This window comes from Oncorhynchus masou, chromosome 31, assembly GCF_036934945.1.
Source record: "Oncorhynchus masou masou isolate Uvic2021 chromosome 31, UVic_Omas_1.1, whole genome shotgun sequence".
NCBI classification, from domain to species: domain Eukaryota; kingdom Metazoa; phylum Chordata; class Actinopteri; order Salmoniformes; family Salmonidae; genus Oncorhynchus; species Oncorhynchus masou.
The window spans coordinates 60,988,484-61,011,881 of NC_088242.1; the positions used below are offsets into that span (position 1 = coordinate 60,988,484).

Consider the following 23,398-nt stretch of genomic DNA (forward strand, 5'->3'; position numbering starts at 1 on the left):
ACTCCATGTTTGAAATTTCCCCCTCCAGCCACTTTGATTAACTACAGTAGCGTGTGGCGTTGATCATGGAAAACTCAGAGGAGTAATGTTCTGCAGCTCGCTAAGACACTGGGAACAGTGTGTTTCCAATGGGCTCCTCAGTCAGTCTAAACATCAAAGGCAGGAGGCAGTCTGGAGGGAATGAGTTGCGTTCTTCATCTCAGAACAGCCTCAAACTAAAAACTGAACATGGAATGTTGCTGGTTCACTAGCAACATTGTGTGTGTGTGTGTGCGTGTGTGTGTGTGTGTGTGTGCGTGTGTGTGTGTGTGTGTGTGTGTGTGTGTACACGTTTGACTAAATTTGTGAGTACCAGACATTTTTCCAGTCCTCACTAGTATAAAAAGGCTATTTTAGTCGTAGAAGTTGTGTTTAGGGTTAGAGTTAGAATCCTGGTTAGGGTTGGATTAGTTGTCTCATTTGCAATGGTGCCCTGAGGACAAAAAATCCATCAACACAACAACAAACATTTTAAAAATGATTGACAGATATACTGTCACAGCTGGTAATCGTTGTCTCAAATTGGGGATCATATTTAAGTAGCTGTTTTTCCCACCTGTGTTTGTGGGATATTGTTTATGTGTAGTTGCATGTTAGCACTCCGTTGTCGTCACGTTTCGTTTAGTCTTTATTGTTTTGTTGTGTGGTTCACTTATTTCTAATAAAAGATGTGGAACCCAGATCACGCATGCGTCAAACGATCATGACAGAATATCCCACCACAACAGGACCAAGCAGAGTGCCCAGGAGGAGAGGGTAACATGGACTTGGGAGGAGATTCTGGATGGGAAGGGACCCTGGACTTGGGAGGAATCCTGGCAGGACAGGATCGCCTTCCTTGGTGGGAGAGAAGGGGGACAGCAACAACGCCGGGGTTCGCGGCCACAGAGAAAGCCCAAAAGTCAGCCCAATTGTTTTTGGGGGGAGGCACATGGGGTGGTAGGCGGAACTGGGGAGTGAGCCAGAGCCTGTGTGTGGAGTCGATAGAAAGTAATGAGAAATACCGGAGAGAGGTTATGGAAAGGAGTATGCTGCAGCGCAGGCGCGTTGGAAAGCGCCTTCTCAGCCCGGCACCATCTGTGCCAGCTCTACGCACCAAGTCTCCACAGCCCATAACGTCCTGTGCCAACTCCTCGTACTCACTGTGCGAATTGTGTTAAAGTTCCGGTACAATTAATGCAGACTATACGCACCAGGTCTCCAGTGCGTCTTCACAGCCCAGTACGTTCTGTGCCAGCTCCACGCACCAGGCCTCCAGTGCGCCTCCCCAGTCCGGCACTTCCTGTGCCTGCTCCCCGCACTCGCCCTGAAGTGCATGTCACCAGTCTGGCGCCACCTGTGCCGGCTCCACGCACTAGGCCTCCAGTGCATCTTCCCAGTCAGGTGAGTCCTGTGCCGGCTCCACGCACTCGCCCTGAGGTGTGTGTCACCAGTCCGGTGCCACCTGTGCCGGCCCCATGCATCAGGCCTCCAGTGTGTCTCCCCAGTCCAGAGCTTCCGGCGACGGTTCCTAGTCCAGAGCTTCCGGCGACGGTTCCCAGTTCAGATCTTCAGGCGACGATTCCCAGTCCAGAACCTCCTGAGACGTCCACAGTCCGGAACCTCCTGAGACGGTCCACAGTCCGGAACCTCCTGAGACGGTCCACGGTCCAGAACCTCCTGCGATGGTCCACTATCCGGAACCTTCTTCGACGGTCCATGGTCCGAACCTCCAGCTCCAAGGCAGGAGCCCTCCTCTGCACCGATGCCCAGTCGAGACACGGCGTCCTGTCCCACTCCATGGCAGGAGTCTTCCTCTGCACCGATGTCCAGGCCAGGGCCGGTGTCCAGTCCGCTCCATGGCAGGAGTCTTCCTCGGTATCTAGGTCCAGTCCGCTCCATGGCAGGAGCCTTCCTCTGCACCAATGTCCAGGCCAGGGCCGGTGTCCAATCCTGCTCCATGGCAGGAGTCTTCCTCTGCACCGATGTCCAGGCCAGGGCCGGTGTCCAATCCCGCTCCATGGCAGGAGTCTTCCTCTGCACTGATGTCCAGGCCAGGGCCGGTGTCCAATCCCCCTCCATGGCAGGAGTCTTCCTCGTATCTAGGTCCAGTCCAGGCACAGTGTTCAGCCTGGGTCCATGGCTGGAGCCGCGGAATGAGCGGGTTCTTCGGCCCGCACCAGAGCCGCCCCCGATGCTGGCGGGATGAGCAGGTTCTTCGTCCTGCACCAGAGCCGCCACCAATACTAGACACCCCCCCTCACCCTCACTTTATGTTTCAGGTTTTGCGCCAGAGTCCGCAACTTGGGGGGGGGGGTTACTGTCACGTCCTGACCAGAGAGTCCTTATTTTCTGTGGTGGAGTAGGTCAGGGCTTGACTGGGGGTTAGTCTAGTTTATTATTTCTATGTGGGGTTTTGTTTTTCTATGTTGGTGATTTTGTATGATTCCCAATTAGAGGCAGCTGGTAATAGTTGTCTCTAATTGGGGATCATATTTAAGTAGCTGTATTTCCCACCTGTGTTTGTGGGATATTGTTTATGTGTAGTTGCATGTTAACACTCCATTGTTTTCACGTTTCGTTTAGTCTTTATTGTTTTGTTGTGTGGTTCACTTATTTCTAATAAAAGATGTGGAACACAGATCACACTGCACGTTGGTCCAAGTATGCTTCAAACGATCATGACATATACAGTTGAAGTCGGAAGTTGACATACACCTCAGCCAAATACATTTAAACTTAGTTTTTCACAATATCTGACATTTAATCCAAGTAAAAAAATCCCTGTTTTAGGTCAGTTAGGATCATTACTTTATTTTAGGAATGTCAAATGTCAGAATAATAGTAGAGATAATTATTTATTTAAACTTTTATTTCTTTCATCACATTCTCAGTGGGTCAGAAGTTTACATACACTCAATTAGTATTTGGTAGCATTGCCTTTAAATTGTTTAACTTGGGCCAAACGTTTTGGGTAGCCTTCCACAAGCTTCCCACAATAAGTTTTGGCCCATTCCTCCTGACAGTGCTGGTGTAACTGAGTCAGTTTTGTAGGCTTCCTTGTTCGCACACACTTTTTCAGTTCTGCCCACAGTTCTGTTCTGCCCAGTTGTGTCCTCATTATGCCATCTATTTTGTGAAGTGCACCAGTCCCTCCTGCAGCAAAGCACCACCACAACATGATGCTGCCACCCCCGTACTTCACAGTTGGGATGGTGATCTTCGTCTTGCAAACCTCCCTCTTTTTCCTCCAAACATAACGATGGTTATTATGGCCAAACAGTTTTATTTTTGTTTCATCAGACCAGAGGACATTTCTCCAAAAAGTACAATCTTTGTCCCCATGTGCAGTTGCAAACTGTAGTCTGGCTTTTTTATGGCAGTTTTGGAGCAGTGGATTCTTCCTTGCTGAGCGGATTCTTCCTTTCAGGTTATGTTGATATAGGACTTGTTTTACTGTGGATATAGATACTTTTGTGCCTGTTTCCTCCATCTTCACAAGGACCTTTGCTGTTGTTCTGGGATTGATTTGAACTTTTTGCACCAAACTACATTCATCTCTAGGAGACAGAACGCGTCTCCTTCCTGAGCAGTATGATGGCTGCGTGGTCCCATGGTGTTTATACTTGCATACTATTGTTTGTACAGATGAACGTGGCACCTTCAGGCGTTTGGAAATTGCTCCCCTGGATGATCCAGACTTGTGGAGGTTTACAATTTTTTTTCTGAGGTCTTGGCTGATCTCTTTTGATTTTCCCATGATGTCAAGCAAAGAGGCACTGAGTTTTAAGGTAGGCATTGAAATACATCCACAGGTACACCTCCAATTGACTCAAATGATGTCAATTAGCCTATCAGAAGCTTCTAAAGCCATGACATCATTTTCTGGAATTTTCAAAGCTGTTTAAAGGCACAGTCAACTTAGTGTATATAAACTTCTGACCCCCTGGAATTGTGATACAGTGAATTAGAAGTTAAATAATTTGTCTGTAAACAATTGTTGGAAAAATATATTGTGTCATGCACAAAGTAGATGTCCTAACCGACTTGCCAAAACTATAGTTTGTTAATAAGAAATTTGTGGAGTGGTTGAAAATCGAGTTGTAATGACTTCAACCTAAGTGTATGCAAACTTCCGACTTCAACTGTAAATATATTACATCAGGTTATTACAACAAGTAATAATAGTCAATTGAAACTATTGCATACTTCAATTAAATGTAACAACAGAGTTTAAAACTGCCCTATCGGCACCGGGAATCCCAGAGTAATTTGTTTTGTAAAGTATTCCCTAACTGTGGTGCCTTAAAACTAAAGGCGGATTGACCAACTTTGTGGAGACAAGCGAGATCTCAAGAGTTAATCCAGGGGGTCAGTTAACCAACCATGCAAACATATTTTTATATTTCAACAGTGAAGTGAGATACACTACAAAACCAAAAGTATGTGGGCACCTTCTCATCGAACATCTCATTCCAAAATTATGGGCATTAATATGGATTTGGTCTCCCCTTTGCTGCGAACAGCCTCCACTCTTCCGTGAAGGCTTTCCACTAGATGTTGGAACATTGCTGTGGGGACTTGCTGCCATTCAGCCACAAGAGCATTAGTGAGATTGGCACTGATGTTGGGCGCTTAGGCCTGGCTCGCAGTTGGTGTTCTAATTCATCCCAAAGTTATTTGATGGGGTTGAGGTCAAGGCTCTGTGCAGGCCAGGCAAATGCTTCCTCACCGATCTCGACAAACCATTTCTGTATGGACCTCGCTTTGTGCATGGGGGCATTGTCATGCTGAAACAGGAAAGGGCCTTCCCCAAACTGTTGCCACAAAGTTGCAAGCACAGATTTCTCTAAAATTTAATTCTTTGCTGTAGTGTTAAGATTTCCCTTCACGGGCCCCCCGAGTGGCGCAGTGGTCTAAAGCACTGCATCACAGTGCTAGAGGCGTCACTACAGATCCGGGTGCAATCCAGGGCTGTGTCACAGCAAAGCCATGACCGGGAGACCATTGGGGCGGTACACAATTGTCCTAGCGTCGTCCGGGTTAGGGGAGGGTTTGGCCGGCAGGGATGTTCCTGTCGGGCTGGGCGCAATGCACGCTGACACGGTCACCAGTTGGACGTTGTTTCCTCCGACACATTGGTGCGGCTGGCTTCCGGGTTAAGCGAGCAGTGTGTCAAGAAGAAGTGTGGGTGGCAGGGTTGTATTTCGGAAGATGCATGGCTCTCAACTTTGGCCTCTCCTGAGTCCGTACGAGGGTGGCAGCGATTGGACAAGAAAAAGGGGTTACAAAAAATAAATCAAAATATATAAATTCCCTTCACTGGAACTAAGGTGCCTCACATGAACCATGAAAAACAGTCCAAGAACATTATTCCTCCTCAACCAAACTTTACAGTTGGCACTACGCAGTTGGGCAGGTAGCGTTCTCCTGGCATCCCCCAAACCCAGATTGTGATGGTGAAGCGTGATTCATCACTCCAGAGAACGCGTTTCCACTTCTCCAGAATCCAATGGAACGCGAGCTTTACACCACTCCAGCCAATACTTAGCATTGTGTCTGGTAATCTTAGGCTTGTGTGCGGGTGCTCGGCCATGGAAACACATTTCACAAAGCTCCCGACAAACAGTTATTGTGCTGACATTGCTTCCAGAGGCAGTTTGGAACTCGACCGTGAGTGTTACAACCGAGGACAGACAATTTTTGCTCTCTACGCGCTTCAGCACTCAGCAGTCCCATTCTGTTAGCTTGGGTGGCCTACTTGGGTGGCCACTTCGCGGCTGAGTCGTTGTTGCTCCTAGACGTTTCCACTTCACAATAACAGCACTTATAGTTGACCAGGGCTGCTCAAGCAGGACATACATTTTACAAACTGACTTGTTGGAATGATGGTGCAAAGTTGAAAGTCACTGAGGTCTTCAGTAAAGCCATTCTACTGCCAATGTTTGTCTATGTAGATTGCGTGGCTGTGTGCTCAATTTTATACACCTGTCAGCAACAGCTGTGGCTAAAATAGCCGAATCCACTAATTTGAAGATGTGTCCACATACTTTTCTATAGATAGTTTATGTTGGAAGCTTGTAGAGCAGAGCTTTGTAAACAAGAATCGAGTAATGAAGTGTTCTACGGGACTTTAGTGAGGTCCAGCTCACCTTCTGATACAGGAAGCAGTGATATGTATTAAAACTTACCCTGCTGTTCATGGTGAGGCAAGATCTATTCTTAAAACAGAAGCCCACTTTATATCTTAGCTTTTTAATTCGCTCATGAGCATGTTTTTTAAATGATAAATCTTTATCAATCCAGACACCGATATATTTTTGGGCGGGAACCCACTCGTTGTGAGTGCCATGAATTAGAGAACAATATTTAGTTTTGCCCGCATTAAGTAGGGATTTCTGTAATGCAACAAAATCAGATTCCAGCTCTAACAATGCCTGGTCTACAGTTAGAACAATGGTATACATAAACCTACCGTCTGCATACAGATAAATATTACAGGATTTAATACATAGACCAAAATTATTTATATAAATAGTAAAGAGAACAGGTCTCAATACTGATCCCTGCGGTACACTTTTCGTAATATTGAGGAAATAGAATTGACCCCATCAGAAAGCACACTTTGTGTCCTGTCTGTTAGAATGCTCTTAAACCATTTGCACGATTCCTTGTCCAGGCCCATTTCAAAAAGTTTTTGAATGAGTAGGGAATTGTCAATGGTGTCGAATTCCTTGGAAAGGTCTATAAATAGGGCAGCACAATGTTTTTTTTATAATCTAGCCAATTCAACACGTCATCTAAAACCAGACTAGTGCATATTTAGAATAGAGTGAGAAGGTAAAACATTTCTTAGCTGGGTCAGGGATTCTAGTACCTTGGCTAAGCAAGATAACTTTCAGCAGTAATTATGTAAATCAGAAGGAACTCCGGCCTTTATTCAGGGGGAGGACATGTGCCCCTTTCCAAATCTTAGAGAAAACACCAGCAGCAAAAATACAGGTTAAAGGTTCAACAGTGAGGATTAGGGTTCAATTTAGAGTTAGGGATTAGGGAAAATAGGATTTTGAATGGGAATCAATTTTAGGTCCACAAAAAGTCCTCACAAGTATAGTAAGACGTAGCTGTGTGTGTGTGTGTTGTCCCAATGGACTGATGTGTGTAGGAGAGAGTGGGCAATACTGAGTTTCACACGTTTACCACAGAGCAGAAAAAAAGTGGCAGGTCAAATTGAGTTGAGAACATGGGTGGGTGGTTGTGGGTGTGGGCATCCATCCATGTGTATATGAGGCCGAAGGGTTGCGTGCGTTTGTGTGTGTAAGCATCTTTGCCAGTGCTTGCCTGCCTGCAAGGTGTCTGCTTGGTTTTGCGTTATGTCTGCTCTATGTTCTGTTCCCCAGGCAGTGTGCGTGTATGTGTGTGTGTGTGCCTGTGAATGTGTGTGTGTGTGTGTATGTGTGTGTGTGTGTCTAACTAACCTGTTCACTCATGCTGTTGATGCCGTCAGGCCCCAGCAGATTGACAGCCTGTTTCACCAGGTCGGTCCGGCCACAGTTGAGCATACGGAAGCCCAGGTCCTGGAGGAACTTAGCCTCTGTAGAGGCTGCATCCAGCTTGCGGGAAGCACAGAAACAGTCATCCGTCCTGGTAGGGAAATCACATGAAAGGAAATCAATGAGCTGAATTTAGAGTGTGACAATGATTCTGGACAGAAATTATTTGTGTGTTAAATGACTTGTGTCAATGTGAGGACAAATAACAACTGTATGAGAGGTGTGTGTGTGTTGGAATGCGTGTGTGTGTATGTGCATGTGTGTGTGTGAGCGTGCACATGGGTCCATCCGTGGTAGTGTGTGTGCATGTGTCTGTTTGAGTTCATATTGTTGAGTGTAGGTGTATCGAGCCTGCGTGCCATGTGTGTGTGTTTCCATGCCGTACTTGAGCTGGCGTGGTTCACAGTCCACCCCTGGCAGTAGCAGCCTGGCGGCCTGCCGGATGTCGTCACTGTCCACTGAGAAGCTGCGGCGGTGCTCAGCTTGAGCCACCGACACCCTGATCCACTCCATCAGGGGAGGCAGCACTAGGAAAGGCCTGCAGACACATTAACACACACACACGCACGCACACACACACACACACACACACACACACACACACACACACACACACACACACACACACACACACACACACACACACACACACACACACACACACACACACACACACACACACACACACACACACACACACACACACACACACAGGAGTCATCAATATCAACTATGGGCTGACTGGTACAGGTAAAAGTTGTCCTGGTTTAGATCTAGGATCTGCTTAGCTTACACAAATCTGACATTCTAACCATTGTCATTTAAAAGTGACTTTAGATCAGTGTCTTGGAGCACAGTTATGCTACTCCTTTATTCAGAGACCCTAACAGCTGGTTCCCATTTAACTGTATTTGTTCTTTAGAGGATGGAGAAACATATTAATATGTATGTGCACCTGTCAGTCATAGACATTATTACTATTAATATGAATATGAATATACATGTAATGTTAATATTGAACAATACAGATGTGACTCTAGATCACTGCATATTATCTCACACAAGATAGCTCAATGCCTTGAATATCCAGCACCAGCTTCGCTCCTACATGTACAGTGCCTTCGGGAAAGTATTCAGACACCTTGACTTTTTCCATATATTGGTAGGTTACAGCCTTATTTAAAATTGATTCAATTGTTGTTTTAATCTCCTCATAAATCTACCTACAATACCCTATAATGACAAAGCAACAACAGGATTTTAGAAATTTTAATGATCCAATTTTTAGTAATCAATAATCAATGGAAACAGGAAGCATCTGAGCTCAATTTTGAGTCTCATAGCAAAGGGTCTGAATACGTATGTAAATCAGGTATTTCTGTTTTTTATTTTTAACAAATTAGCAAAACATTCTAAAAACCTATGTTCGTGAAGTCATTATGGGGTATTGTGTGTAGATTGCTGAGGATTTTTATTTACTTAATCCATTTTAGGATAAGGCTGTGGAAAAAGTGAAGGGGTCTGAATACTTTCCGAATGGCACTGTACATCTGTCATATATTTGTCACTTATAATCAGTCTGTCATTCATCAGTAGTATTCTAGCCTGAGGGAGAATCCTGCTATTTAATTATTCAAATTTTCATCACTGCACACATGCAAATATAAATTACTCCCTTCAAAGTCCTGGGAAACATGTGACCTTGAGGCACTATGACACAATCTGTACCAGCGTTTCAAAAGGCACAACACCACATCATGAAGTAGTGTATATTTTATCGGCCAATATATTCCAGTACAAAACCAACAGAAAAGCTCAGACATAGTTCACGGGCTTTAAGACGTGTTTCCGACCATTCTCTTTGAAGATTTCCAATTAAGTGTAGACCTAGGCAAGGTTTTAAAACACGATTGGAATCACGCAGCTTTCCCAATTCTGCTCTACAAATCTGTTCATTAGGAACCTTTCTTTGTGGTGCTCAGAGCTGAAGCAGACTGGGGAAGGAGACCTGGAAGACACATTAGCAGTTAGTTCTCCATTACAGGGCTGTAAAGTGTAGAGCCCCGGAGGAGGCCTGCTCTGCATCAACTGTCAGCTTATTCGCCCATTTCCCCTTCCCCTGACAGAGGTTTCCTCATATCCTCAGGACATTCTGGTCCTGTGAGGTTATATAATGTATAGGAGCATTTCCTCACCAGGTGACCTGGCCAGGAAAAACTCCAAGCCAGTGTAAATATGAACAGTGTAGATAGACAGCTATAGATAGCTGTTTTGCCGTTTTAAGAGTACACCAAAGTCTAAGGTATAAGAGAGATCTCAGAATCGACATCATGGAAATGTTGGGTAACGCATAATACCATTCTAAAACATGGACTCCATACAGCCTATAACTTGTATTGAAATGTAATGACTATGTCAGTGAGAGCAATTTAGTAAAGCCATACGTGTTTCAATAATAATTTCCTGCTGATTCCCCCTACATGTGATTGTTAGGGCTTAATGTACATTAACAAGCTGTCAATTGACTCCATTTAAATATGTTTCCTCTATAGGAAAACATCTGGTTAAGGGACGTGGGAGACTTGAGGCTCACTGTGAAAGCTAAATGCAGGAGGTGTGTGTCGCGTACTTCAGAATGGCTTTGGTTCACGACAGAATGAAACCATGACATTTGTGTCTTCCCCGTCTGATGAATGGATGAATGTGAATCCTGTCTATCTACACCATCAACATAACAGCCCATGTACAGTGCATCCGGAAAGTATTCAGATCCCTTGACTTTTTCCACATATTGTCACGTTACAGCCTTATTCTAAAATGGATTAAATACCCCCCCCCCCTCACCCATCTACACACAATACTTCATAATGACAAAGCAAAAACAGGTTTTTAGAAATGTTTTCTAATTTATTAAAAATAAAAACGGAAATATCACATTTACATAAATATTCAGACCCTTTACTTAGTACTTTGGTTGAAGCACCTTTGGCAGTGATTACTGCCTCGAGTCTTCTTGGGTATGACGCTACAAGCTTGATACACCTGTGTTTGGGAAGTTTCTCCCATTCTTCTCTGCAGATCCTCTCAAGCTCTGTCAGGTTGGATGGGGAGCATTGTTGCACAGCTATTTTCAGGTCTCTCCAAAGATGTTCAATCGGGTTCAAGTCCGGGCTCTGGCTGAGCCACACAAGGACTTTCAGAGTCTTGTCCCGAAGCCACTCCTGCGTTGTCTTGGCTGTGTGCTTAGGGTCGTTGTCCTGTTGGAAGGTGAACCATCGCCCCAGTCTGAGATCCTGAGTGCTCTGGAGCAGGTTTTCATCAAGGATCGCTCTGTACTTTGCTCTGTTCATCTTTGTGTCGATCCTGACTAGTCTCCCAGTCCTTACCGCTGAAAAACAACCCCACAGCATGATGCTGCCACCACCATGCTTCACCGTAGGGATGGTGCCATGTTTCCTACAGACGTGATGCATAGCATTCAGGCCAAAGAGTAATCTTGCTTTCATTAGACCAGAGAATCTTGTTTCTCATGGTCTGAGAGTCTTTAGGTGGCTTTTGGCAAACTCCAAGTCATGTGCCTTTTACTGAGGAGTGGCTTCCGTCTGGCCACTCTACCATAAAGGCCTGATTGGTAGAGTGCTGTAGAGTGCTGTAGAGATGGTTGTCCTTCTGGAAGGTTCTCCAATCTCCACAGAGGAACTCTCAAGCTCTGTCAGAGTGACCATCGGGTTCTTGATCATCACCCTGACAAAGACCCTTCTGCCCCGATTGCTCAGTTTGGCCAGCTCTAGGAAGGGTATTGGTGGTTCCAAACTTCTTCCATTTAGGAATGATGGAGACCACTGTGTCCTTGGGGACCTTCAATGCTGCCGAATTGTTTTTGTACCCTTCTGCCTCGACACAATCCTGTCTGTGAGCTCTACGGACACTTCCTTCGACCTCATGACTTGATTTTTGCTGACATGCAGTGTCAACTGTGGGACCTTATATAGACTGATGTATGCATTTCCAAATAATGTCCAATCAATTGAATTTACCACAGGTGGACTCCAATCAAGTTGTAGAAACATCTCAAGGAGGATCAATGGGAACAGGATGCACCTGAGCTCAATTACGAGTATCATAGCAAAGGGTCTGAATAATACTGTAAATAAGGTATTTATGTTGTTTATGCATTTGCATAATTTGCCATTGTGGGGTATTCTGTGTAGGTTGCTGAAGACATTTTTATTTATTTAATCAATTTTAGAGTAAGGCTGTAACGTAAGAAAATGTGAATACTTTGAATACCCGTATATCAAATGAGGTGTGTGAGTGTGTCCGTCACTGTGTTCCTGCTGGTTTGTGTTTGTTTCTGTGTGTGCATGTTACCTCTCTGTCTGCAGGGTAACCTTGGAGGGTTCTACGTTGGGGTTCTCCCACTCCATCTGGGGACAGTGCATGAAGTAGCAGAGGGTATAGAGCGCCTCAGGCTCCCAGTGTACTGAGCTGCTCTTCTGGTGGATGGGCGTCCCGTTGCTGTGGTTCTTCACATGCAGCGGCTGGAGGTGGTGCATGGCCCGGGAGACCAGGTCACCTGCAGTGCACAATGAAAGGATGGGGGGTACGCACATCCATATTAATATCAGGAGCTGGACAAAAAGAAGGTCATCAAGAAATGGAGGGAATGTCCACCTGCACACACACACACACGCACACACTGTAAGGGGCGATAGCTAGACCCCATGGTGAAGAAACACCCTTAAAACAGACAGACAGACTGACTGACTGACTGACTGACTGACAGACAGACAGACAGACAGACAGACAGACAGACAGACAGACAGACAGACAGACAGACAGACAGACAGACATCAACTATCTTATCTAAAGGAGATTTCGTTGAGTAAAAACATAGCCACGAATGGTTTCTACGAAATATGAATATTTATATACATAATACTCTCCTTGCTATTTACTCATGCTCTGCATAATCCTCCTGTACTTTAAGGGCCTGCAGTGGCACTCAAACTCTCTGCTTAAAAAGATTTCCTCATAAAATTAGAATATTCTCCAGACGCTTAGTATGCAAACACTCTTTGCCAAAAACTGTTTCCCACAAACTTTTTACTGGGCTGAAGGGACACGACATATTGCCTTCTAATGCCACACAGACGTGGAAGCCAGACAATGAGACAGCTGGGCCCAGATACAATCCCACTGAGAATCAGTAAAACTGAACGTGGGTTTCAAAGGCTGCAGTATTTAACTCATTGACACAACAAGTATTAGTCCTCACCCTTTTGCTACTGTATAGGGCAGAAACACACATTTTATATATTACTCTGCATTAGAAACATACTGTAGGCTATATACTACTACATCTCTATCATGGCAGGAGATTCTGAAACACCTGGGCCCTATCACCCCGTACACTTCTGTTACTATATATATATATACAGTTCCAGTCAAAAGTTTGGACACACCTACTCATTCAAGGGTTTTTCTTCATTTTGTATTTCTACATTGTAGAATAATAGTGAAGACATGAAAACTATGAAATAACACATATGGAATCATGTAGTAACCAAAAAAGTGTTAAACAAATCAAAATATACTTTATATTTGAGATTCTTCAAATTAGCCACCTTTTTGCCTTGATGACAGATTTGCACACTCTTGGCATTCTCTCAACCAGCTTCATGAGGTAGTCTCCTGGAATGCATTTAAATTAACAGGTGTGCCTTGTTAAAAGTTAATTTGTGGAATTTCTTTCCTTCTTAACGTGTTTGAGCCAATCAGTTGTGTTGTGACAAGGTAGGGGTGGTATACAGAAGATATCCCTATTTACAGCTAAAATAAGCAAAGAGAAATTATAGTCCATCATTTCATGAAGTTCAGTCAATCCGGAAAATTTTGAGAACTTTGAAAGTTTCTTTGAGTGCAGTCACAAAAACCATCAAGTGGTATGATGAAACTGGCTCTCATGAGGACCGCCACATGAAAGGAACACCCAGAAGTACCTGCTGCATAAGATACATTCATTAGAGTTTACTGCATCTCAGATTGCAGCCCAAATAAATGCTTCACAGAGTTCAAGTAACAGACACATCTCAACATCAACTGTTCAGAGGAGACTGTGAATCAGGCCTTCATGGTCAAGAAACCACTGCTAAAGGACACCAATAAGAAGAAGAGACTTGCTTGGGCCAAGAAACACGAGCAATGGACATTAGACCGGTGGAAATCTGTCCTTTGGTCTGATGAGTCCAAATATTTAATTTTCGTTTCCAACCGTTGTGTCTTTGTGAGACGCAGAGTAGGTGAGTGGATGATCTCTGCATGTGTGGTTCCCTCCATGAAGCATAGAGGATATGTGATGGTGTGTGATTTATTTAGAATTCAAGGAACACTTAACCAGCATGGCTGCCACAGCATTATGCTGCGGTACGCCATCCCATCTGGTTTCCGCTTAGCGGGACTATCATTTGTTTTTTTTCAACAAGACAATTACCCAAAACACACCTCCAGGCTGTGTAAGGGCTATTCGGTCAAGAAGTAGAGTGATGGAGTACTGCATCAGATGACCTGGCCTCCACAATCACCCAACCCAACTGAGATGGTTTGGGATGAGTGGGACTACAGAGTGAAGGAAAAGCAGCCAAGAAGTGCTCAGCATATGTGGGAACTCCTTCAAGACTGTTGGAAAAGCATTCCAGGTGAAGCTGGCTGAGAGAATGCCAAGAGTGTGCAGAACTGTTATCAAGGCAAACGGTGGCTTCTTTGAAGAATCTCAAATATAAAATATATTTTGATATGTTTAACACTTTTTTGGTTACTACATGATTCCATATGTGTTATTTCATAGTTTTGATGTATTCACTGTTATTCTACAATGTAGAAAAAAAGAAGAAAAAAAGAAGAAAAACCCTTGAATGAGTAGGTGTGTCCAAACCTTTGACTGGTACTGTATACAATAGAAAAACACATCTTATGTATATAATATTATTATGCATCAGACAAACATACTGTATATTTTCCTGATATAGAATGACATTGTGCTCGTCTTTGACAACCAAGTAATACTGTAATGGCAAGTTCCATTGGTTTCACATTCACACATAAGGGTCTGTTCCCCAATCACAGCACATTGCATTCATTTAAAGACTAAAGAGTGTTCTTTCAGAAGGATCTATTTCTCACCAAACTCATTCAGTGGAAACAACAAGTAGCAGTTGTACAAATAAAGGGATGCTTCTATGGGGACAGTCATTCAAAGAGACAAACGGCTTGTTTAGCATCATAATTGTGCGGCTTGACTTCTGCCAAGATTCCATTTTGCCGTGACAATAAGAGATGTGGATGCATCACTAAAAGGGGGGAATTGGATGCTTGGAATCAACAGTCTATCTTCCAGCCAGCAGACCTGGAAGATGTCAGTGCTCGACTGATAAGAGAAACAGTGCAGCATTGTATGGAACAGTATGACATTGCACATGCATGCATAAAAGCTTGCACGCACGCACGCACACGCACACACACACACACACACACACACACACACACACACACACACACACACACACACACACACACACACACACACACACACACACACACACACACACACACACACACACACACACACACACACACACACACACTAATTGTACAAATGGGAATACAGTGTAATAGTGCCCTAGTCTTGGTTTTTAGCTAACATTTCACTCCTTGACAAATGACAGGAGTGGCAAGGAGTGGAATGTAATAGCTGAACAGAGATGGCAACCAGGCTAATAGTGCCCTCATGAGTAGTGGAAGGAGCGGGGACTGAGGTGGGCAGCTCAGGGCGATGGGGTAATAGCCATTCTCATCTCTTATTGACGCTGGCATGTGACATTTCCTGGAGTGGGGTGGCGGGCGGGCGAGCAGGCAGGCAGGCAGGCGTGGTGCTGAGGACTGAGATTACTAAACCCAACAACCCAACAGCAATACTGTCTGGCACAGCACAGTGCCATAGGCTTCACAGACAATGAGCTTCTTCTAGAAGTGCAGTAAAACAACCACCCATCTGCTACAGATGGCTGAAAGTGGAGGAGAGATTGACTTCATCACTACTTGTTTTTGTAAGAAGTGTTGACAAGCTGAATGCACCGAGCTGTCTGTTTAAACTACGGACACTCATGCATACCCCACAAAACATGCCCCCAGAGGTCTCTTCACAATCCCCAAGTCCAGAACAGACTATGGGAGGCACACAGTACTACATAGAGCCATACCTACATGGAACTCTATTCCACATAAGATAACTGATACAAGCAGTAGAATCAGATTTTTTTTTTTAAATACCCCTTATGGAACAGCAGGGACTGTGAAGAGACACATACAAAAGTACAGACACACGCATACGCATTCTATATACATGTACATTGTAATATTGTTGTATGGTGGTATTATACATTTTTGTATTGTAGATATGTAGTGGTGTAATAATGTTATATGATATACTGTTTTATCTTTTGTTTTATATGTAATGTAAGTGCCTTAATGTGTTTGGACCCCAGGAAGAGTAGCTACTGCCTTGGCGTTAGCGTTAGCTAATGAGGATCCCTACTAAATACAAATACAGATTCAGATGGAAATAATGAAACTAGGAGAATCTGCTAGCTTTGTCATGTCCTCTAATAAAAGAGCTACCATTTCACCATGAATACTAGACTGTCCTTTGTGTTAGCCTCAAGAGATACCAATTTCACCATGAACACTGGACTGTCCTTTGTGTTAGCCTCAAGAGCTACCATTTCACCATGAACACTGGACTGTCATTTGTGTTAGCCTCAAGAGCTACCATTTCACCATGAACACTGGACTGTCCTTTGTGTTAGCCTCAAGAGCTAGTCTACAATGCCATTAGTCTATTCATGGGATTCAAGCCACTGCTAGTAATCAATATCTCATCCAACCAAGCTCATTCTTTACATCAACAATGAGCACCGAAGTAGGAGACAGACAGGCTAGAGATAGTTCTTGTCTATTCATAATGCTTTTTTTCAAGTGTTCTACAGGGTACCATCCCCTTCATCGACAGGCTGAGGCTCTCTCATCAAAAGATAACTTTTCAGGAGTACAATCGCACTGCTTATATTTACAAGTGGGATTTATGAGTGTTGGCATCTGAGGGGTCAGTTACCAGCTATTCAGTGCCCACATAACAGCCAAGCCCTCATTCAAGCGTGATGTGTAATGACTATTTAATGGAGTAGAGGCTGAGAACGTCTCACTGGAGCCATGACTAAACTATTAATTTACCAGTACTAGCTAGATAAAAATTTGAAATGGCACTGGCTATAGTTTGTCTACAACTTCTCATCAGATCTGGTCTTTGCAGTTGGAGAATGTGTAGTGTAGTCTACAAATTTGCACAGGTGAAATCACAGCTATTTTGGAGGATTTGCTGTCAATCAGCCAAGATCGTGTTTAATTGTGAGTGGCCTGTGTAAGTCCAGGACGCTTCTCTCCAAGGCTCTGACAGAAGAACAGGAACAGAACAGGTTAAACTGTGGGTTTGATTTGCCAGAATCAAGAAAACATTGCAGTACAGTAAATCAGAGCTCATCATCATAAATGGTTTTAGTCATCATGGGCACCACTACATCACAGACGACAGTCCTTCCTTAAATGCTCTTGGGCTGAGGAGTTATACTGTAGGCTTTGAGAAGGGAACAGAGTGACCTAGCGCTGGGCCTGTCTGTGAATCCCTCAGAGACCTAAAATCACCATGCCACAGCGCTATAGATTATAGATGAACACATTTCCATTTCACACAAGCTTACAATTCACACTTGTGTGAAACAATGTCAAATATAAGCAGTTACCAAATGATTGTTATTATTTTATTAGTGCATGCAGTTGAATGCAGATACAGACACACCAACATGTTGTTGCAGGAGAGTTAATAGACGCACACACAGTGCAGTGAGTGCAAGCAGAGAGGGACCCAGGACATAAATTCCTACATGTGATTAACCAACAGATGGTTCTGCCTATTAGAGATTAAAAGAAAAGAGAGGAGTGATTGCTATCTTGACAGTACAGCTGACAAACATAATGATATTATCAAGATGAGAATGTTGCTGCTTATCTGTGCCTGTGTGTACAGTACAGGAAGAATGCCAGAACATTCTCAGTCAGAGCAACCTTCAGTGCTCAAGTGCACAGATGAAAAATCCTACAGTGCAATGACACTCTGCTGCCAAAATGATTTCCTTCAGGGATCTACGCATAGTAGTAAGGTCCACTGCTGACTGTTGAGGTCTTGGCTTTACATTCACATTCAGCACCCTACTGCAAGAAGATGACCAATGTCCTGGTATGAAACTCCCAACATAACACTTGCTCTCTCAATTCAATTTGATTCAAGGGGCTTTATTGGAATGGGAAACATATGTCAACATTGCCAAAGCAAGTGAAATAAATAACAAACAAAAGTGAAATAAATCATAACAAATGAACAGTAAACATTACACTCACAAAAGTTCCAAAATGCTAAACACATTTCAAATACAGTGGTGTAACGATGTGCACATATTTTAAGTACAAAAGGAAAAATAAAGAAATATGGGTTGTATTTACAATGGTGTTTGTTCTTCACTGGTTGCCCTTCTCGCTCTCTCTCTTCTCTCTCCCTCTGTGAAAGGCCATTAGCAGTGTGAACTGTGGACAACCTGCACTTAGGCAGAGCTCTGCTAAATCAATGCTTGGAAGACAGAGAGGACCAACATAATACTGATTTCATCAACTGTGACATCAGGACAAATAAAAATGATAGAAAAAGGCCTGGGATTGATATTGACGTATCTGTATGTCCTGTGATGAATTTTAAAATGCCAAACATGACAATTCCATAAGGTGTTAGCAAGAGAACAGAAACAGACTGGAACCCGGGCTAGGGCAGTACAGTATATTGATTGCAAACGCCACTGCCATGATGGTTCTGGGTGGCAAACATACAATAACATTTGGATTTGATGTCATTCCAATACAATCTAGTCACTGTACTCCATGGTCAATGTTTTTATTTATATGACAGCATGAAATTACAACTACATTAAGACATGATGACATCACACAATCAAACCAAACAATTAGGTAGAATGTTGGAATTAGAATGGTTGATAAGAGCCAGTGTTTATTGAAACCCATTGCCATGGTGATACGAAATGATAAAAACACATTTACTTTTGAATATGATGACATCAAAATTGAATACAGCATGTTTTGAATGTAGAATGCCTGGTTGGAACTCAGTTTTGGTGGCAACTTATAATATTTTGCCAGCCAGTAGTGCCTACAAGCCACTGATGCAGACCTTTGGAACATCTACATTTTAAAAAGTCTAATAAACCCGTGTAATATAGCCTGCACCTTCACAATAAATCCATTATTTATTTTAGACAGGTCTAAAGAAACATGATATGAAGAAAATGTAGTCTATTTCAGAAGAACAGAATAGCATCCTCTGAGTTGTCCTTATGTTAGGTCCTGATCTGACTATGCCGTATGGCTGTGGGCTACACTAGTTCATTTAGCAGACACGATTTGCTTAGAATTCCATGGCGTTATCTTATATTATTTTACAGTATGAAGAATACAATTGAACACAGCTGAATAAAATAGAAAGGATATTTTCTCCAAACAATTTGAGGGAGTGCGCACATGCGGCTATTTTGTGTTGAGTGTTTAACAAAGAAACAGGTCCTTCTATATGCTTAATTTAGAGGTATTTATGCAACTTTAGTTGTGATACAAACTTTGGGCTATATGTTTTGATTTTTAATACATTCTAAGGCTGCATGATGCGACTCCAATGATAATTTGAAAGGCATGAGCTCTACTTTGTTTTTTTTTGAGCAGGCTGCACACAATCAGTCTCTCATTCAACATTTGACAAGCACTTGATAATACCTCATATTTCCCAGCAGCATCCCCTTTGTGTGGCCGTAATTCCCCTTTAAAAAAATCCATGCCTTTTGCGGCCAGTGGCCGTTGTGCCCTTGGGCTGAATATACAAATTATAATTCCCTTCTCCAGGCTGCGTGCTCCGAAGCCAATCTCACACGCATGGCTCTCTCAGATAGCTACATTTTATTAGCCAATTCCCATCCCGTGATCAGGTCTTTCTCACAGGCTACGAGTGAAGACAGACACATTGGAGACGCAACTGCGCGCATTCTTATCCAATTCAGAGGTGCATTTTGAAGATACTGGAAGAACTGTCCACATTTACTTTTCATCAGCCAACAAGATGAGTGACTTAATGAACAGCAAAAGCACTAGTCTATGTGAATCTACTACCCCCCATAGTACAAAAGTTGACCTATTGTATTCTGTGCGAAAAATAAATATTCCAAACATAGTCTGGGACAGGTGTGGGATGCGATAGATCCCAAATGAATACAACCACCAGCATCAACAAAAACATTTTTTAAGCAATGAGGCTGACGCAACAAATCAAAACGTTTAGCTTGAAATGGTGATAAACTATTAGACTATTTCTTCACATTACAAGCGCAGCAATGCACACACGGCAGTAGGCTATAAGTGCCAATGTTCCAAAATGCAATCAATTAGCGGGAAAACACCATTCTCAAAAGTGATTGCAAATGCGATTATGCATGTAATGCTTTTATTATAAAGGTGTATTTTTTGGTGAAAATTATGTTCCCCAAACTTGAAACTCACATAATGCGTAGATTTGCAATCACATTTGCATTGATGTCAGAGTGATTAGAAGGCCAATAGAGTGCTGAGTACCAGGCAGGTTTTGTAGGCTACTAATGACCATCAAAAGCATCAGATCTTGGAGAAGCCTAATTACCGTGACTAAATGATCACATGGAATTTGACTGCCCTAGTCACAACAACCCTAAGACTAGCTGTGCTCTGCTATCCAAATAATCAATTTGAGAGAATCGACCGGTATGTACCATGCAGGGGACAGGGTCACCAGTACCTTCTTTGTGAGGAGGTCTCACCCCCACAGAAGCCCACCTCAACCCCACTGAGCCCACTCTCTCAGGCCTTTGCTACAGTTCATTACTCACACAGTAAGAGCCCCTTTCTACCTAACCAACTATACTACACTATTAAATCTGTCACTGTCTAAAAAACAAATATTTTCATGACTTAATGTTCTTCAGCCTGCTGCCTCTACCTGGCGTGATGCTTCACTGCAGGTGGCGGTCCAGTCACACTCTGAGGTCTCCAGTTGTGAGAAGTACTGGGAGTGCCAGTGCAGACAGCTAGCTGGGATTCAGTACTACTACATCCATCTCTTTTTTGGTGGTGGAAAAAGCAATCACTTGTGGTCATAATTTTGACATTTCTTCCTGAGGTACTTTTCACCTAGTGGTTGTATCTATATATTTCCATATGAAAATAGCTTGTGTGCTGAGTATAGGATATCCTCAGCTGTCTGCTATTGACATTTCCAAGAATAGGAGGCCATTGCTGTTTAATGTACAGATTTACATGATCAATTTCTCTTCAGAGGAGGATTTAGCTAACTTTACCTCATTTTATCAATGATTGACAGATGATTCTCTGTGTTATTGTTGAATCATGTCAGAGACGAAAGCCCGTTTTGTGGGCACTTTGACAGACTGCCATTTAAAATACACTAACGTGGATTTAATACAAAAGAAATAAGACAGTACTAAGAGAGAGGACAATCAATACCTCTTAAATGGACATTAAATACAGTTGGAAAAACACTGTACCTGGGATATGCAAATTGGCTTTGCTGCAGTTTTGCTACATTTAAACTAATCTGAGATGCATCTGATCTGAGATCTATGTTTCTTCTCTCCTCTCCCTTTCCCTCCCCCTCTCTCTCTCTGACAGTCTGATAGCTAGTCTGCTGACATTTCTGCTTTTCTCCATGATTCATTTGGCAGATTGAACTTTGCAAATACGGTATGATTTACAGTCATCCGGTCTATTTACAAGATAAACATCCTGCGCTAATATTATCTTTGGAAACAAGCTTGAGACGCATCGAGAGGCATCCTTAGCCGCCGCGGCTGCATCACTGTATTTGTAGTGTCAACAGAGCTGAATGAGTCCCGGAGTGAACCCATCAATACTCCATGTACAGAGCACTGCTGATGTGGCTTAGCGCTTTTTACGCTGGGGACTGGGACTCCATTCCGATCCAAAAAAGAATTGGATCAGTGTTAATTTTGATGATGTGTTGACGCTGGACACACAGGGTGCTTTGGGTCTCTCATTGTGTCATATGCAATAACAACGTTGGCAAAACGTCAACCGAACATCTGAAAGAGAATGCATTAGAGCCTTTCTGCATGTGTTCTTAGAATGACATGGCTCTATATATCTACACTGACGAGACTAGAGGCTGCCGCACTTCTGGACAGATCGTTTCTCGGTTAAGTCAGATGAAATTCGCTGAGGACAAGCATTCAGCATTCAGAAAGCATTCAGCATTCAGAGACACACCGTTCAGACTGAACGGTGTGTCTCTTCAAATTAAGGGCCCACTCACTCACCCCCCAAAAATGGCAGAATGACTACAGTATTTTGAAATGCCAGGGGAAGAGATACAGTACTGTGTATGAGCCTAAGATCATTATACATGAGCTCACTATTCTCAAGTGGAAAAGGTTTTTATAAAAACATATACAGTGCCTCCAGAAAGTATTCAGTCCCCTTGGTCTTTTCCACATTTTGTTACAGCCTTATTCTAAAATGGATTAAGTAAAAAAACAGAAATACCTTATTTACATAAGTATTCAGACCCTTTGCTATGACACTCGAAATTGAGCTCAGGTGCATCCTGTTTCCATTGATCATCCTTGAGATGTTTCTACAACTTGATTGGAGTCCAGCTGTGATAAATTCAATTGATTGGAAATTATTTGGAAAGGCACACACCTGTCTATATAAGGTCCCACAGTTGACAGTGCATGTCAGAGCAAAAACAAAGCCATGAGGTCGAAGGAATTGTCTGTAGAGCTCAGAGACAGGATTGTGTCGAGGCACAGATCTGGGGAAGGATACCAAAACATTTCTGCAGCATTGAAGGTCCCCAAGAACACAGTGGCTTCCATCATTCTTAAATGGAAGAAGTTTGGAACCACCAAGACTCTTCCTAGAGCTGTCTGCCCAGCCAGACTGAGCAATCGGGGGACAAGGGCCTTGGTCAGGGAGGTGACCAAGAACCCGATGGTCACTCTGACAGAGCTCGAGAGTTCCTCTGTGGAGATTGGAGAACCTTCCAGAAGGACAACCATCTCTGCAGCACTCCACTTTACAGTAGAATGGCCAGAAGGAAGCCACTCCTCAGTAAAAGGCATATGAAGGCCCACTTGGAGTTTGCCAAAATGCACCTAAAGACTCTCAGACCATGAGAAACAAGACTCTCTGGTCTGATGAAACCAAGATTAAACTCTTTGGTCTGAATGCCAAGCATCACGTCTGGAGGAAACCTGGCACCATCCCTACGGTAGGGACTGGGAGGCAAAGGTGAACGGATTGAGGCAAAGGTGAACGGTGCGATCCTTGATGAAAAACCACTCCAGAGCGCTCAGGACCTCAGACTGGGGCAACGGTTCACCTTCCAACAGGACAACGACCCTAAGCACACAGCCAATGCCTTGGGACAAGTCACTGAATATCCTTCAGTTTTATTACCTTTATTTAACTAGGCAAGTCAGTTAAAAACATGGTTATTTTCAATGACAGGCTAGGAACAGTGCCTGTTCAGTGCCTGAACTGCCTGTTCAGGGTACCTTGTCAGCTTGGGGATTTGAACTTGCAACTTTTCAATT

General features: G+C 43.4%; 1 protein-coding gene across 2 annotated transcripts in view; it reads right to left on the reverse strand.

The window, feature by feature from the left end:
- btbd11b (BTB (POZ) domain containing 11b) overlaps window positions 1–23,398 on the reverse strand; it is a 124,673-nt gene that overhangs the window by 15,182 nt on the left and 86,093 nt on the right. For both annotated transcript variants that reach the window (XM_064951582.1, XM_064951581.1), the window contains exons 3-5: window positions 11,943–12,147; window positions 7,957–8,109; window positions 7,497–7,662 (exon numbers count right to left, since the gene is read on the reverse strand). In XM_064951582.1, coding sequence (XP_064807654.1) covers window positions 7,497–7,662; window positions 7,957–8,109; window positions 11,943–12,147 — 524 coding nt within the window. The remainder of the gene's footprint in view (window positions 1–7,496; window positions 7,663–7,956; window positions 8,110–11,942; window positions 12,148–23,398) is intronic.